Source organism: Meles meles, chromosome 6 (genome assembly GCF_922984935.1).
Source record: "Meles meles chromosome 6, mMelMel3.1 paternal haplotype, whole genome shotgun sequence".
In the NCBI taxonomy this organism is placed as follows: Eukaryota; Metazoa; Chordata; class Mammalia; order Carnivora; family Mustelidae; genus Meles; species Meles meles.
In genome coordinates, this window is record NC_060071.1 from 51390493 (window position 1) to 51408506 (window position 18014).

General features: G+C 43.4%; 1 protein-coding gene across 5 annotated transcripts in view; it reads left to right on the plus strand.

Annotated features, from left to right (window-relative positions):
* The first annotated feature begins 867 nt into the window (after nt 1-867).
* Nucleotides 868-18014, plus strand: part of MAP2K5 (mitogen-activated protein kinase kinase 5) — a 257796-nt gene continuing 240649 nt past the window's right edge. For all 5 annotated transcript variants that reach the window (XR_006818657.1, XM_046008023.1, XM_046008025.1 and 2 more), the window contains exons 1-2: nt 868-1626; nt 7786-7834. Coding sequence is in view for 4 of the 5 variants with exons in the window: in XM_046008023.1 (XP_045863979.1) it covers nt 1492-1626; nt 7786-7834 (184 nt within the window). In the remaining variant the exon portion in view is untranslated. The remainder of the gene's footprint in view (nt 1627-7785; nt 7835-18014) is intronic.

Consider the following 18014-nt stretch of genomic DNA (forward strand, 5'->3'; position numbering starts at 1 on the left):
CAACATTTAATTTGTCCTCTCGAGTGAATAAACTGAGTGTTAGGGGGGAAATGTCACTCCTCTCCCACTGAATTTATACAAAATTCAGCACCCAAAGTAAAGCGTCATGTGCACCTTCATTAGCCAATTATGGACCAACCTACAGGTTGCAATTTGTAAACAAACTTTTATCTAGGCACCATATATCACCACAATTGTGCACTTTAAAATCTGAGGTTAACAGGCATTTAAAAACAACCCAGGGTTATTGCTACTGCCTGAGATATCACCGATTGCTTAAACATTGCTATCGAGTTGAAAATTTATGGACGAGACTTGGTATTTTCTGCAACGACTTATTAAGAGGACATGATGCCATTTCTGCAGCTGATCCCTGACAGTTGAACTCTTGGAGGATTTTTTTTTTTTTTAACTGTTGCTTTTGTACAGAGAGCTGTTTGCTATTTCAGGGCAATTGTGGGGTTTAAAAGAAAGGAATTCATACACTTTTTGCTAATGTGAGAGGAAGACGACCTTTTGCATCTGCGGCGTGGAAGAAGGAAGAGAAAGAGAGAACCACTTTTTGAGTTCTTGCTGATTTGATGCCTTTAACGAGGGTCGGGAAAGGCAAGGAGCTTCAGTCGATCGCCGTGACCGGCCGCAAGGCGACAAAGGTCTCTGTCTGGGGATGCCCTGCGGACCCTCATCCCCCTCCCCGCACTTTGCGCGCACTCATTCCTCGGTCTGGCCCTCCTGGCCGTGGGGGCGGGGCTGGCCGGGAGCTGCCCTCTTTCAACATGGCGCCGCAGGAGGCGGGTCCCTCTCGCCGGCTCCCGGGGTTCCGGTGCCGTGCGTTTTGGTTCCGGAGTAACAGTGCCCTCGCCGCGCCTTCCTGCTCCTCCTCCTCCTCCTGCCGCCGCTGCTGCCGCCGCAGCAGGAACGTTCGGCCTGGGGCGGCCGGGGTTGAGCCCGTGCGCGCCGCGCCCTCTGACTCGGGGTGGGGAACAGGACTCGCTCTCCCGTCCTCTGGCGGAAGGCCCTCCCTCAGCTCTCGCGTGCTCTGGGGGCCCCGGGGCTCCTTCCAAACAGCCCCCGACTGAGTCCCTTCCAGTCGGGGACCCTCCACTCTCCACTAAGGAGGAGTGGACACCTGCCGCTCTGCCTCCCTAAAACGGGGTCGTGTCCTCACACCCACACAGAGGGCAGAGAGCTTCACGGTCCCGTTTCGCCCAGTTTTCCAACTCCAGAACCTTCTGATCTCCGCTAGGTTCTAAGGGCCCCTGCCTCCCGCCCCCTCCACGCTCATAGGGAGGCAGCCCTCGACCCCAGACAGCCTGGGTCTGGCCCGTCCCTGCGGGCTCCTTCCAGACCACTCCCTTCTCTCTACTCCCCCCGTCCCCCACGACCCTCTGTGTTCTTTTCCTCTCTCCCCTTGTCACCTCTTGGAGCCCTTGCTTAACCCGGATCCAGTGGGTACCTCCTGCCCCAGGATGTGAGCTCCTGTAACCTGTAATGCTGTGGCTGGCCCTTGGCCCCTTCCGTGCCATGGAGAACCAGGTGCTGGTGATTCGTATCAAGATTCCAAATAGTGGCGCGGTGGACTGGACAGTGCACTCCGGGCCGCAGTTACTCTTCAGGGATGTGCTGGTGAGTGGTAATCTCAGTCTCCAAATCCCATCGAGGAGGGCACAGGGATTTGTGGGGTAGATAGCGCCGAATCTGAGTCTGATGGCCCGAGCTAATGAAGGTGGCCATTGCTGGCCTCCTGTGAGGGCAGTTTTATTGCTTCAGCGACAGGCATTGATTAATTGCATGGATTGAAATCTGGCAGTTTTTCTGGGCCCTGGGGAAAAAGAGATGAATCAGATTGAACCCCTGCCCTCAAGGAGCTCACAGACTGGACTGGGACATACACACAGAAGCAACCAAGTGGATGCAAAAAGCTGAGTCTGGAAGTTTTTTCCCCAAGTGTTTCTCCGAATGTCCCTGGCCAGATTCCAGCCATGCCTTTCTACTGAGTTCCCTGAACTTGGTGACTACTGAGGAAAGGGAAACTAGGCAGCTTGAATGCACCATGTTTCAGCAAACCTAAGGTGTCATTGGTTTTAAGATATTATTTTAGGTACCACTCAGAAAGATAAAAAATACTGCCCGTTAAACCGAGCTGTTGCACATAAAGTATTCGCCTAATTTCAGAGATGCTAACGTTGGGGGAACGGGTGTGTCTTGGAATCAATGCAGTGTCACGATATTTGAATGTATTGCAAAGAAAGTCATGGGATGTGAGAACACAGTGTAACCTTGGCAGTGGCCTCTTGAGACCTCTTACCTTTTTTGAGATAGTTACTGGGGAGTAGTTAGGCAGAATGGCTTTTCCTGTGTTGCTCGTGAGTGGGGGAGTCAGTACCACAACTCGAATTTCCTTACTTAGTAATTTTTTCCCACATGCTGCACTGCCATTTCTCATCTTTTAGCACACATTTGAGATAGCCAGAGTGCACTGTGCCCATTTTATATATTGAGTAATTGAGGCATGAAAAGCTGAACATATCCCAGAAGCATGTGGCAGGTACCAGATTTATGATGCAGCTTACCTGCAAGGTAAGATGGGGTGGAGCAGAGGTTCTTGGGAGGAGGGAGATCTCTGATGTGATTTTTTTTTTTTCGTAGTCGTAGGTGACTCAATCAGAATTTGATTCCTGTCTCTACGTTTTGAATTCTGGATTTCCTGACCACCCAGAACATCACAGATTTTCAGGTGTCTGGGCCAGGAGTCCCAAAGCTGGAATAAGCCAGCAACTTCCAGTCTTGTACACTAAATGTTGGCCTTCTCTTTGCTTCTGGAATTCACACACTCACATGCTTATAGATTTCCTCTCTTATGACAAGGCCCAAACTTTTTAGCATGGTCCTCTAGGCCCTCCAGGCCTACCTGGACCAGCTCCATCTCCACTACACCCCTGGGAGCATCACGTGCTCCAGCACACAGATCTAACCTTGAGTTCGCCCAGGCTGTCTGCACTCTGCCCAGGCTGTCTGCACTCCGCCCCTTTCTTCAGCTGGCCAACTCCTACCTGTCATTCAGAGCCCAGCTTCACTTTTCCTCTACCTTAGTCTTGGCTATGTGCCCATCCTCTGTGTTCACACAGCTTCGTTCCAGCAAAGGTCATGGGTTTTGTCCCAGTTTTGTCTGTCTCTTCCACTAAAATGGTAAACTTCTGGAGGAGATGGATGTTTCTGTCTCCCCTCTGTTTCTGGAGCTTTTTAGCATCCCAAAATATTTGTTCAAATATTTCAAAGGGAGTGTCAGAGAAGATGCGCGCAGTTATGGTGTTGTGGGCCAGTCTACTAGGTTTTGAATCTAGAAACATGGGTTTAATTGCAGGCAGTCCCACTAACTAGGCAAGTCACTGTCTCTTTTAGCCTCTGTTTCCTTACTTGTAAAATAGGGACGATACTTGTCCTCAAGACTTGTAAAGATTAAGTGAGATTGTGCCTGTGAAGAGAAAGATGTGAGCTTTCTTTCACTTTTCTCTTTTGAAATAATAGAAGGTATTATTTAAAATAGAACGGTGCGGTGCGCCTGGGTGGCTCAGTGGGTTAAGCCTCTGCCTTTGGCTCAGGTCATGATCCCGGAGTCTTGGGATCGAGCCCCGCATTGGGCTCTCTGCTCGGTGGGGATCCTGCTTCCCCCTCTCTCTCTGCCTGCCTCTCTGTCTACTTGTGATTTCTGTCTATCAAACAAATAAATAAATAATCTTAAAAAAAATAAAATAGAATGGTGCAATGTTTAAAAACCCAAACGCTGGGCCAAACTCCGTGGGTTTAAACTGCAAGCCTTAACCAGACTCACCTGGGGCAAGTGTCTCAGTTCTTCATATGTTAAAAAAAAAAGGTGGGGAGGGTGGAGGATAAAAATAGTGCCCATCTGACAGAGTAGAAAGACTACTGGAATTGATATACATAAAGCACTTAGAACGATCTGGAATGTAGTAAGTGCTTTATAAGTATTGTTGTTAAAACATAAGGGACAGGGCCTGAGTCTTTTGCTTCTCAAGCATCTCTCAATGATTCCTTTGGCTCCAGACTGACAGTCCTTAAAGTAAACTTTGCACAAACGGTCCCACCATCTAGAGCTCAGAGTGCCATGTATCTTCACACGTGCGTGTGTGCAGGTAAGCCCAGGAGGAGCATGCTTTCTCAGGAAGGCTTGATGAAGGGCTCTTAGCAATGTGTGCTGTGCTCTCTCCTGTGCTCCTGAGAGCAGGCTCTGTGAACTGCATGCCCTGATCCTGATGGACACCTGTGATCTCTTCTCTAGGGTCATCTTATCTCTTCCTCAAGAAATTGGCAAAAAACCAACAGCTATCTCAGCATCTTTGGCTTAGACCCTTAAAATTTAAAGCCCAGTGAAATCTGGAAGCATCCCCTTTATCTAATATAACGCTTCACTCCAGTTTTCAAATGAAGGAGCATGAACCCCAGAGGGGGAAAATGCTAAAGCCACACAGCTTGTTTTGGGCTGCACCAGCCACAGAAGCCAGAAGCAGCCTGTGGTCCCCGAGTCATTTGTACCTGAGTGCGTTTTGGACGTGGGGTTGTGGTTGAGGGCTCTTGTCACAGCTCCATCAAGCAGCTGGGAGACCTTTGAGAAGTCACCCCGCTTCCCTGGGGCTTTGTCCTGCATCTGAATAATTAGGGGCTGGCTGCGGTGTGAAGTAGGCCTACTGGTCTCCGAGGGCAGAGACATTTGGTGATCTGTTTTCCAGCTTTCTGTGTTCTGTTTCCTGTAGAGACAGCCCCCAGTTTTGGTAAGATTGTGCAGGAGATCTTAACTAGGCAGTGGGAGGAGAGAATGTTCCTCTTCATCCTCTTGCTGTTTGAACCCTGTCTCCTAAGTCCCAGCTCAGATTTCCCCTCATCTGTGAAATTTTTCTCTAAACTGAGCCTTTGATTTTTTTCCTGCCTCCTGAGTTAGCAAATACTTGGCTATTTATGTCTTTTGTTTGGCTCTTATCATACTGTGAGTGCCCTGTTTTGTTACTCTTTGTTTGTTTGTCTTTATCTCTGTGACCACACCAGCGTCTTCCTGAATCTTACTCTGCTGTAGCCTACAGCTTTTGTGATCTTTTTACTCCAGGCATGTTGTAGATGCTTCATTATCCTTTTGGACCATCATATGGTTGATGGATTTATTAAAAGCACAGAGAAGAAAAGGATCAAGAAATGATCACCATAGGGGTGCCTGGGTGGCTCAGTGGGTTAAGCCTCTGCCTTCGGCTCAGGTCATGTTCTCAGGGTCCTGGGATCGAGTCCCGCATCGGGCTCTCTGCTCTCTCTGCCTGCTTGTGATTTCTGTCTGTCAAATAAATAAAATAAAATCTTTAAAAAACAAAAAAAGAAATGATCACCATTAAGATATTTAAACTTAAGTTTTCTTTTGAAAACTTCTTTAGGTAAATGTTATGTTGAGACTAAGATGGGTTTTTTGGGGGGGGTATAAGTAACTTAAAATATAACAGGAAAATATACATAAAATTTTGAAATGTGCCCTGCTTAGAAATGACCAGTAGGTATTACCTAATTTTGAAGCTTTTTAGCCCCACTTTATTTGCTTTAACAAAACAAGGTGGTTGGTTGTGTTCACATGATTCTCTCAAGCAAATTTGCTTTTTCTTTCTCCTTTTCCCCTTTACATTGGTGTAAAAGCTGTGGGGCTCCTTATTTATGTTGATGGGCAAAGGACACCGTTGCTGCCAGGCGAGGTTTTCAGCTAGTTATTAGAAATTTGCTGTTTGATGGGTTCTGCTATTCATAAGTAGGAAGTATCCTGAATTAGTTTGCTGTTACTATAGCGTTCACGTCTCCATGGATTTATTATGAGATGATGAGAGTTCCCTTGAAGTAACCAGAGGTAACCTCAACTTGGAGCATTAGGGGTGGAGTCCTCCAGCTTGTTTTTTAACAACACTACCAGCTAGCAGAGGCCCTCAGTAAATGCTGTGGAAGGAAGATGTAAGTGAATGAGTGACCATCCACCAGTCCTTGGGTGCTGAAATTTAGGGTTTCGTTGTGAGGTAGGCTTTGTAACGTTCCAGTCATAGTGACTTGTTATATTTAACAGACACTCATGTGGCACTTCCCATGTGCTAGACACTCTTCTAAGCATTTATAGATACAAACTCATTTAGTCCTGTGAGGTACGTACAGTCATGATCTCAGTTTACACAGAAGAAAACGGAGGCACAGACAGGCTCAGTCACTCCGCTAGTGAATGGCAGAGCCACGGTCCAGCCTTAGTACTTTGGCTCCCATCCATATACTCAAGCTTTACACTAGCTGCCTGTAATCCTTATTCCATACTCGTTCTACAGTTTCCATTTACTTGTCAATAAATACTTTCTACCTATAAGTGTGCAGAATCTCTTTAACACTAAAATTTTTTAGAAATACTTCCTCAGAGTAGATGTTTCATTGGCTAAGACTAGAGTCAGAAGGAAAAAAAATTCATCTCCTTTGGCTCTAATGAGCGAGGACTGCCTCAGATAGTTCTCTTTGATCAATTTTATATGCACAGATTTATTTTTCAGGGGGAAAAAAAGGCACTGTAGAGGCAAGGCTATTATGCAAATTTCCACTGCAGCAAAAGCTTCTGAAGAACTGCCTTTAGAAGGAAGTTGCAGCCGCCACTCTGCTCAGTGCCCCGCTTGGAAGGGCTGTGGGCTCCCTGCTGAGAACTACTGCAGGCGGCTTTGTCAGCCGGCTGCCTGGTGCCAGTGCCTGGCAGAGCCCAGGAGGGACATTGTGGCAGAGCTCCCCAAGAGCGGCGAGATTTGCTGACCATTTGGGTTAGGCTGGACGTAATGAAGGGTCACTTTTCCCAGAACTGGCTATTTCTTGAAGATGTTCCATGACTCTTTAACTAAGCTGTCTCTGTAGACTGATTTTCAAGATTGCAGCTTTATGCGTTCATTTAAACATTGATATCAGATTATATACCTTAGACAAAAATTTTTGTAGGCTAGATTCACTCTATTCCGGTGTCATTAAATGTATGTGTTCCAGTGTGTAAGAGTAAAGGCTGATAAAAATTGTTTTATCATGTGGCATTTATAATGTGGCATTATATTTATAATGTGGCATTATAGGTTAATATCATCATTGGAATAATACATCATGGAAACTTACTTTTCTTAACTCTTTGCACAATGAATACAAGGCAAGAGGTTGCTAGTTACGAATCAGAAACTACATTTGTTGTCTACAGTATGCTAGTTTAACATGTTTATTATTTAAGTTAATTCTTGCATTGCCCCTGTGAGTATTACTAGACCTATATTGGAAGATAATCAAATAGAGACTCAGAGAGGTTAAGTTATTCGTTAGCAGTCACACAGCTGGTTAAGTACAGAGCTAAGATTCAAATCCAGGCTGGTCTGACTCCTAAACACCTTTCTATTGGTAATATATTCCACAGCTTTCCAAGAACAAACTGTGTGTGTTTGTGTGTGTGTGTTTTAAATGCACAAATAGTGTGTATACGCTGTTGAATCAAGAGTGAAAGATTATGATACAAGTACAGAGTAGATTTGGTAAAGAACTGCCTCCCCCCAACCCACCCCCAAATAGAGATGTAAACTCTGGGCTTACATTGCTGGGCTAAGTGTGATTGTGAACTAATGTTTTTATAGTTTATGCCAACATTTCAAAAATCTTTTTCAGGTTCTCATATTTCCTCTAGGATTTGCCACATGTTAGCAATAAAGAAGATGGCTAATTGTGTTTCTTTATTCTTTCTTTGTTTAGGATGTGATAGGCCAGGTTCTGCCTGAAGCAACAACCACGGCATTTGAATGTAAGTCTGGCTCGTATACTTTCTTGACTGTTTCTTTCTGCAGTAATTTTTCAAAGGGTTTATGGGTTGCATGACTTTAGAAACTGACAAAAACGGATTATTTATGATCATCATATGGTACATTTAAATATTTATAAATTAATGCAAGTTTAATGATGATACTGAACTGAGTAATATTTTCTTATTTAATCATATCTTGGGTGTGCATATTTCTATAATATAGCTTTAATTACCAACATGACCTTTATCTGCTCTTGCTCCTCACTGTAATAATATTGTGGGACAAAATGAAACATGTCAACTACCTGTAGGCCAGTGATTATTGATTAAGAGATTGTAATCCATTGCTGCTTTAAAACAGCAACAGAATAGAGCTGTTAGGTGAGCATTGCTTGGAATGATTCTGTTTCAGTGGGGCTTGGCCTGGCGGGTACATGATGACAGGAGCCCCTCAGGTCTTGAGTCCCTCTACCTTACTACCCACCCCCGCCCCACAGTTGGCTTGAGGGATTGGGAAGGACAGGATGGATTAGAAAACTAGTTTTGACATGAGCCAGGTCATTGCAGGGGGTGTTAGGTTCTGGGAATGTTAAGGTGAGGGTTTAGTTCATGGAAAGGGGCTCTGGTGTGGAGAGGGATAGGGTAGGATTTTTAGCTGTGGTTCCTGTCTTTTCTTTTGAAGGTGAGGGCCACTTTTCCCTGAGAAGATGTATGGTTTCTCCACATTATGGTCTACTTGTTGTTCTTGGTTTTTAGCAGATGGTTAATGACAGTGAGTACAGTGTCCTCTCTTTCATCGATGTTCTCTTTGGAGGACAATTTGACAGTACTTACTACTGAAATACAAAATGTGCAAAACCTTGGCTTCAGCAGCTTCACATTTAGGAAGCTGTTCAACAGAAATACTTGCCCCTGTGTTGAATACCCTTCAAACAAACTATCCTTGTGCAATTATTTTTTTTTAATTTTTTTTTTTAAGATTTTATTTATTTATTTGACAGACAGAAATCACAAGTAGGCAGAGAAGCAGGCAGAGAGAGAGGAGGAAGCAGGCTCCCCGCCGAGCAGCGATCCTGATGTGGGGCTCGATCCCAGGACCCTGGGATCATGACCCGAGCCAAAGGCAGAGGCTTATCCCACTGAGCCACCCAGGCGCCCCTGTGCAATTATTTTTAATAGGAGAAAATTAGAGGAAAGCTAAATGCCTAGAATAGTGGATTAATAAGTTACCCATTATCTGAAGCAGCAACCAACTGAACAGCAGCTAAAGAGAATGAGTTAGGATTTTATGCATTGGCCTGAAAAAATTTCCACAATATTTTGTTGAATAAACAAATAGCATGTTATGGTATGAGCCCATTTGGTAAAATAGCTAATCCCTCCACCTCCCCGCTTCTTGTCTATATTGAGAGAAAAGGATCTGAAGAGTGTCTGCCCACAGAGCCTTGCAGTGGTTTCCCCTGGAGCGTGGGTTAGAGTGGGGAATGGTTGGCTAAATGAGCACACTTTTTCCTTTCCATATTTCTCTATTATTTGAATATTTTCAACAATCATTCCGTGTATTTAAAAGTCACTTGTGTAGAACTCTTAAAATAATTAGTATTTTATTAACCACTCTGGACTCTATTTACTTTTGAAAAAGGGTACATGTATCTGAAGTACGTATTAGTGTTGCAAGCTTTTCAGACCCTTTTTAATAAGTCTGTGGTGGCGCCAAGGGTTTCATGGACAGACTGATAGTAAACATCTGTTCCTGTTGCCAGGTGCTGTGCTAAGATAGTCCATGGTTATCTCATTTAATTTAACCTTCACAAGATCCCCATGAAGTACTTTGAAGGACTGTTTTTTTTAATTTAGTTTTATTTTATTTAAATTAAGTTAGTTAACATATAGTGTCTTACTAGTTTTAGAGGTAGAGTTCAGTGATTTGTCAGTTGTATAGAATACCCAGTGCTCATTCCATCCAGTGCCCTCCTTCATGCCTGTCACCCAGTTACCCCATTCCCCTGCCTCCCTCCTCTACAGCAACCCTCAGTTTATTTCCTATGATTAAGAGTCTCATATGGTTATTAGCTCCATTTTAGTTGAGGAAAGGACATCTCCACTAAGTAGCTTGCTCACAGTCTAGTGAGTGGTGAAGTGAACTTTCTCATGTGGACTCCAGAGCATATATACACTCAGCCACTTTTGATACTTGTTCTGTGTGTTGTAATCATTCTTGAAGTCACTTACTCTGATTGTTCGTAAGTGTAGCAGAAAAGAAGTGTGTTAAGTATTGTTTACGTGACTTTATGGGTTTATATGACTTGGAAGTTTACATGGCTTATGGAACAACTCTTGAATAAATAAAGCTTTAATCAAAGAAATATTTCAGGTAATATAATTAATACTGAAAAGTATATCTAACACTAAGAGAAAAAATATTTAAATTTCTACGTTTAAGTTCTTAGAGATGTTGCTCCTTCTTTACTGAAAGGAGGGTAACAGCTCTATACTCATTTGTGTCTTGACCAGTTCTAGGCAAAACCAAAACCAAAAACAAAACCCCAAAACGTAGATAAAATAGTAACAGTCCTTTGTTTCTTTAGCCTAGGTTAAAATCCTAGCCTGGCTCTTTTCATGATTGCTCTAGGATGACCTCGTGTTCTGACCCAAAGATCTGAACTAATTACGTGGAGTCTATGTAGAGGAAATACTTGGAAAGATGTAGTTTGTAGGCTAATTTGCTGACATTTTGGAGCTATGTCAGTGGTGTATAGCTATGATGGAACAACTCCCAGATAAATAAAACTTTGATCAAAGATGTATTTATGGGGGCGCCTGGGTGGCTCAGTGGGTTGAGGCCTCTGCCTTTGGCTCAGGTCATGATCCCAGAGTCCTGGGATGGAGCCCCGCATCGGGCTCTCTGCTCCGCGGGGAGCCTGCTTCCTCCTCTCACTGTCTGCCTCTCTGCCTAGTTGTGATTTCTCTCTGTCAAATAAATTAAAAAAAAAAAAATTAAAAAAAAAAGATGTATTTATGGTAGTATGTTGGATATTGAAAAGTGTATGTAACACAAGTTGATTTCTTTCGCAAGAGATGGTGTTGTATATAGTAATGAATTAAGCAACAAGAGAAAGGGTGTTGTCAAATTTACCAAGGAAATGAGTTGATAAGTGGAAAGGAGGGGGGAAGGTAATCATACAGATTCCTCATTTCTGAGAAGTGCTATCTATTGGCTGAGCTCTGACCCCACCCAGATGGGGTTAATCTCTCCCCACCTTTGCTAGAGCAGGTAACTCATTGGGCCCACCTTCCAATGAGCTGTGTGCATGTTTCCCTTCCTCACTAGATTCTGAATGACTTGATGACAGGTACCATGTTTTATTTCACTCTTGTTCTCTTCTTAGTGCTTAGCTTAGTGCCTTGTGGGAACACCCTTGTTGAATAAAATGGAATGTTGTGTGTCCATATTCAGATGAGAATTTTAAAATTAATGTGACCTAAATCCAAGTAAATCATTTGCTGTTTTTGGATTATTTGTGCTGTTGTCTAGGCAAGGGATATAAACTGGCTGGTGGTGGACCAGTCAGGCCCCAAATTCAGATTCCCACACTTGACTAGGCCCTCTGTCCTGAGGGGGCAGAGGGTCTACAGTCACTCTCTGCTTTCCTGTTTCTGTTCCTGGGAATAGTGTTTTTAAGGGGGGTTAGGCTGGGAAGAGGGGAGGCAGACCCATTTGTGCTGAATTCAGCTCTTAGACCGATGGCCCTAAACCTTTTTCATCTTAGCCCTTTTAGATCCTTTTGCCTTATAATTCGAGTGCAAATAACAATACTTTCCAATATCTAGTGTTTGATTTCTTTTTTAATTAAGAAGGTATAGATGATTTTAAAAAAGAGTTTAAGCAGTGTAAAAATGAAAGGAAAACTAAAAGTCCCCATTTCCCCAGTTCACCATTTAGCAGTTTCTTCCGTATCCTTTTGAAAGTTTTCTCTGGATATAATACACACTATACGGCAACTAATTTCCCCTGCCCCCACTAAGGGTGTCTGTAGGACCTCTTTTGAACATCAGTGTGCGCAAATCAACTTCAGTCCTTTGGATGACTACATTATACCTAATTTTATGGCTGTGGCTTAATTTATTTGACCAACTGATAGACCAATCTTAAGTTGTTAGCAGTTTTTTAGTATTAGAAAAATGCTGCAGTCAATGGTATTGCCTTGTATCTTTCCACGTTGTGGAAATATATTTGTAGGATCAATTCCCAGGAGTTGGAACTACTGAGACAAAGAGTACCCCTGTTTTACATTTTAATAGCTATTACCATTTTGCTCTCTAAGGGTAGAACCAATTTACAGTCCCACCAACAATGTTTGAGAATGCCCGTTTCTCCCTACCCTCACCAAGTCTGGGTATATTTTTTATTAGGGAACTTCCTAGTCAATGTCAGTTTGAAGGGTAGAGGAGATTACTACGGTATTGTTTTATTTTGTATCAGTTATAAGTGAGTTTAAGTATCTTTTCACTGCTCTTTCGGTCATATGTATTTCATTTCTGTGAACCATTTTGTCACCTTTGCCCATTTTTCTTGTAGATTGTAGGTTTTGAATTGATTTAAGGGCTTTCCAATATTGAGAAAATTGTGGCTTTGTCTTACATGTTAGAGCTATTTTTGTCTAGTTTACTGCTTTCTTTTCAACTTGCTTTGGTCTTTTTCCCCTCTTCTTTTTTTCCTGTGGAGAAGGTTGAAGTTTTTACATGTTCAGAGTTTTCATATTGCCCTTTGTGACTTCTGCATTTATGTCATTCTTAGGAAGGTCTTCCGCATTCCAGATATTGAAAAAACATTCATCCGTATTCTTTTTTGCTGTACTTTAATAGGGTTAAGCACACACACATTAGCATGTATATTAAAAACATACATTCATATGTGTATTAATGTGGGGTTTTTTTCCCCCTGAAAAGAGCCTGAATTTTTAATACAAATGTCTGAAGATTTTACATTTTTGTACCATCTCCAGTCTGTTTTATGAAAGGAGGAGTCAGGTGGGGAATCCAACTTTATTCAAGCACATGGACAGCTGACTCCTTACCAGTTATTGAATAATTTTTCTTTTCCCAGATGTGAGAACACTCCTGAGACAAAGCTAAATTCCATTATCATAAAAGGCCTGTATGTTTGCACATGTGGGCCCTACATATGCTGTAGGAGCTTGACATTCATATAGGCCCAGAGACCCCTGCTGATTTCCACAGTTTCATTAACAGATTAATGAGTGCACCAACACACGAGGTGATACAAATCAGCAACCGCAGGCTCATGATGGAGCAGTCCAAGAAGTCCTCGCTCATGGTAGCCCGCAGCATCCTCAACAACAAAATCATCAGCAAGAAGCTGGAACGCTACCTGAAGGGTGAAAACCCGTTCACTAATAGCCCCGAGGAGGAGAAGGAACAGGAGGAGGCCGAGGGCGGCGTCCTGGACGAGGGAGCGCTGGTCAAAGCAGCAGGGGGCGCCGAGAGTGCAGATGGCGCGCCGGCGCAGCCCCCAGTGCCCCCGGAGCCAGGCGGAGCCAGCCCCTGAGGCCGCGTCCCCACCACTGCCACCGCTGCCCCCAGAGGAGGAGGAGGAGGCCGTGCCCCTGCCGGGCGGGGCGCTTCAGCGCCAGATGCCAGATCCGTGGTATCTCGGGCCTCGCCATGGAGGCCAACGACTATGAGGAGGGTGGCGGGGACACACCGTAACCCGAGCCCCAGGTGGGCAGAACCCACGTGGCCAAAGCTGGCAGCCGGGCCTAATAAAGCTCTTCCCATTCTCCCCCCCACCCCCCCAAAATCAGTTGGGCTGGTGGCACTGGGTGGTAAATTCTTACCGGTGACCTGAAAGATGCATTGTAAGTCTATGTAGACAAGTGCTGATTTGCACCTATAAATACCATGTGGCCCCACTTTCCCATGGTACTCCGACTTCACGTATTTTGGTCTGTAGCTTTCATAAGTATCTTTACACTTGCCAAGCTGTGCCTCTGAGTTTTGGTTCGTAAGATATGGTTGTAGGATAAATTTTTATTTTATCTTTATCTTTCTTCAACCATGATCATTTTGCACTTCTCATTTTAGTTGTTTTATGAATTTCTGGAAGATTATTTTGGGAGGAAATTTTAAAACCAGCTCATCATTTTTTAAAAAATTTTAATTTTAAGTACTCTTTACACCCAACCTGGGGCTTGAACTCATAACCCCAAGATCAAGAGTTGCGCGATCCACCAGCTGAGCCAGACAGATACCCCTAGTTCATCATTTTAAATTTGGCATAATATGACCAATATGACCATAATATAAAGCAAAATTGCAAATTATATAAGTTGTAAATGCTTTTTTTTTTTTTAGATTTTATTTATTTATTTGACAGAGAGAGGGCATAAGCAGGGGGAGCGGCAGGCAGAGGGAGAAGCAGTTTCCCCGCTGAGCAGGGAGCGAGATGTGAGGCTCGATCCCAGGATCCTGAGATCATGACCTGAGTTGAAGGCAGATGCTTAACTGATTGAGCCACCCAGGCGCCCATAAGTTTTAAATTCTTACAGCATAGAAAATCACTATAGCTGATCACTGGAGAAATACCTGTAGGATATACCCTTCATGTCCAAATAGTAAAGGTAGTGTCATTAAGAATAGTTGGGTGAGAACCCCTTTTTGCTTTGGAGAAAAGTCTTAATTATAAAATATTTGGAAATCAAATTATTTGGAAAAAATGAAATTTCATTTTCTTAAACTATAGTATGTGCAAAAGATAAGCGGTTGCTTATAAGTAAAACTAAGTAGTTTAATAAAAAAATTATAACTCACAATAGTACACAGTCTAAAAATTATTTAACAGGTTAAGAGTTAATTATGCATCCTAGATACTGAGACTATTTGAAGAGAGTTTTACTTTATTCAGATTTTGGTTTGCAGTATCATCCATGTACAAAGTCCAGATCCCTTTTAGTCTTAGGAGAATAGTAGCTTTATTAGTAGTCTTGTTATTTTGCATGCGAATTAAGAAGTTCAAGTCCTCATTCAAGTACCAGGCTAGTTGTTCCTCGAGGGCACTAGACAGTACTGCTCATTGCTGAGTCTCTAGAAACCCTATCATAGTACCTGGCACATAGTAGACACTCAGTATATTTCTGGAGTGCAGTGGATGGATAGTTGAAGGAATGAAGGACAAGCCTTCAAACCCTATATCTCATCCATCAGAAAATCCCATTAGCTCTGGCTTTAAAATATATCCCACATATGAAGACTGCTCAGAATGTCAGCTTGGTTTAGGCCACCATCATCTCTCACCTGGACTAGGACAGTGGTTTCTCCTAACTAGTCTCCCTGTTTCTGCTTTTGCCTCCAGACAACCTGTTCTGCACGTAGCAGCCAGTGATCCTTTAGAAGTGAGATCACAACACTCAGCACCCTCCAGTTTCCATCTACTCAGGAGTAAAAGCCAAGTCCTTAAAATGCCCTCCGAGATCCTGCTTTTTCTCATCTGCCCCCAATTCTGCCACAGCGCTGCTTCTCTGAACTCCTGTCTTTCTTTCCCAGCTCTCATGCTGTGCTAGCTATTCTGCCTTTCTCTCAGTCTCTTGAACATACCAAGTATTCTACTCCAAAGCCTTTGCATTAGCTGTTCCTTCTGCCTGGAACACCTTTCCCCAGATAGCTGTGCTGCTCGCCTCCTCATCCCCTTCAGTCTGTCTCAGCTGGAGTGTAAGCTTCAGGAGGGCAAGGCTGCTATAGTGGCCATTGACATATTTGTTGGAGAGAAGAAGGGAGCAAAGAAGTGAAGAAGGAAACAGGAGGCAGGGACACGGAGCAAAATTAAAATTCATGGCCAAGAAGATTTGGCCATAGAAACTGAGACTTCTGGTCCTGTCCAGATCTTAGATGTCATACCTGAGAAGGGCTCTATAAACTTGACAACCTTTCTGATAATTTCTTGTTGAATGTCTTTCTAACCTCCACAGTTGTGTTTGCATTTCTTTCCTCTTGTCTTGGGAAAATGCCTTTGCTGTAGTTCTAATTGACTCGCCTAGCACTGAAGGAATGTGACAAATGACATATAATATATTGCCTTAACTTTCTGTTGCTCTTTGCGGAAGCTGGGTTGTTTCTCCTGAAAGCCCATTTGAGCCCTGTCACTGCAGTGGGTGCTCTGTGGCTGAGAGCTCCGTGGCGTCTGCCAGGTTGCCTGCTGTTTACCTTGATAGGCACCGTGCTTGCCATTCTGACCGCCCCTTACCTGAGGCTGCCTCTCCTCTATTGGGCCTTTATGTTCCTCCTCTTGGTTTCTCTTTTGGATTGCATGTTGCTTCAAATAAAATTGCTAACAACATATGGCCTGTTATGATTCTCTTTTCCCAAACTCTGCCATTTTGTATATTTGTGACACACTGCAGATTTTGTGAAGATTGCTTCATAATATTTGTTTACCATCTGCTGCACTCTATTTGGTATCTTGCTAGGATTTTTTCCTCCATTTTAAGTGACATTAACAAAATCCAGCCAGTACATAGACTTTCTGGTTCTACTTTTGCTTCCCTAATGTGCTGGAAAATCATATTACTGTGCTCCAGGCAACTAGAGAAGTCTGGAATTCTCATTGTGAACCAGTGTATCAGATCTATTGCATACACCGACCCCCCCCCCCCCGCCCCGCCGTGGTCATATGTAGTAATGCTTTTTTGGTCAGATGGTAAAGAACCTCCATGTATAAGACAAAAAGTTCAAATTATTTTCTCTACTTCTCTTTACTTAGTACCACTACTTTCTAGTGTTCTTCAACAACATATTTATAACCTTGAAATTCTTTGTGCCACTTTAGTAAGTTTTTATGATCTGCAGTTCCATTTAGTGTTCATATTATAGCTAAGCGTTTGATAGGCAAATAGCCAGAGCCAGCTAGAAGGGCTGTGTGTGTCCAGCTTTCAACAGAGAACTATTTTAAATTATTGTTACACCAAATTGCTTGGTATGTCTTCCTACTTTATCCTTCAATACTTCTAATACCTGTCAATTTGTTGTCTTTATTTTATTTTTTTAAAGATTTTATTTATTTATCTGACAGACAGAGATCACAAGAGGCAGAGATGCAGGCAGAGAGAGGAGGAAGCAGGCTCCCTGCTGAGCAGAAAGCCTGATGCGGGGCTCGATCCCAGGACCCTGGGCTCATGACCTGAGCTGAAGGCAGAGGTTTTAACCCATTGAGCCACCCAGGCGCCCCTTGTTGTCTTTATTTTAAAGATTATTTACGTATTTGAGAGAGAGGAAGGGAGAGCACCAGTGAGTTGAGGGAGAGGCAGAGGGGGAGGGAGAGAATCTCAGCCAGACTCCCTACTGGGTGTGGACCCTGACTTGGGGCCTGATCCCACGACCCCGGGATCATGACCCGAGCTGAAACCGGGCTTTGGATGCTCAACCAACTGAGCCACCCAGGTGCCCCTCTTTGTCTTTATTTTAAAATATTTTTTTAGAGCTTTATTGATATATAATTGACATATAACATTGTGTAAATTTGAGGTATACAACCTGCTGATTTGATACACTTATATATTCCAAACTGATTTCCACCATAGCATTAGCTATAACATCTCTATCCTGTTACAGAATTGCCATTTATTTTTTGTGGTCAGAATATTTAAGATTTACTTTCAGCAGCATTCAGATATATGTCATAGTGTTGGGCGCCTGGGTAGCACAGGCCTTTAAGTGTCCAGTCTTGGTTTCAGCGCAGATCATATCTTGGGGTCGTGGGATTGAGCCCCCTCAAAGGGCTCTGTGCTCAACACAGAGTCTGCTTAAGACTCTCTGCCCTCAAATGCAGGCTCGCTCTGGCTCTCTCTCTCTCTCAGACAGATAAATAAATCTTTTAAAAAGTATATTACAGTGTTACTAGTTATAATCACCATGCTCTACATTAGATCCCCAGACCTTGTTATACTTACAACCAGAAATTCATACCCTTTGGCAAAAGCTTCCCATTTGCCCCTGCCCCAGCCCCTGATAATCACACTCTGTTTCTCAAGGGGCAGATGGAGAGAGAGAGAGAGAGAGAGTTCTGAGCAGACTCTGTGCACTAAGTACAGAGCCTGATGCAGGGCTTTATCTCATGATCCTGAGATCACAACCTTAGCGAAAACCAAGAGTCAGACACTTAGCCAAC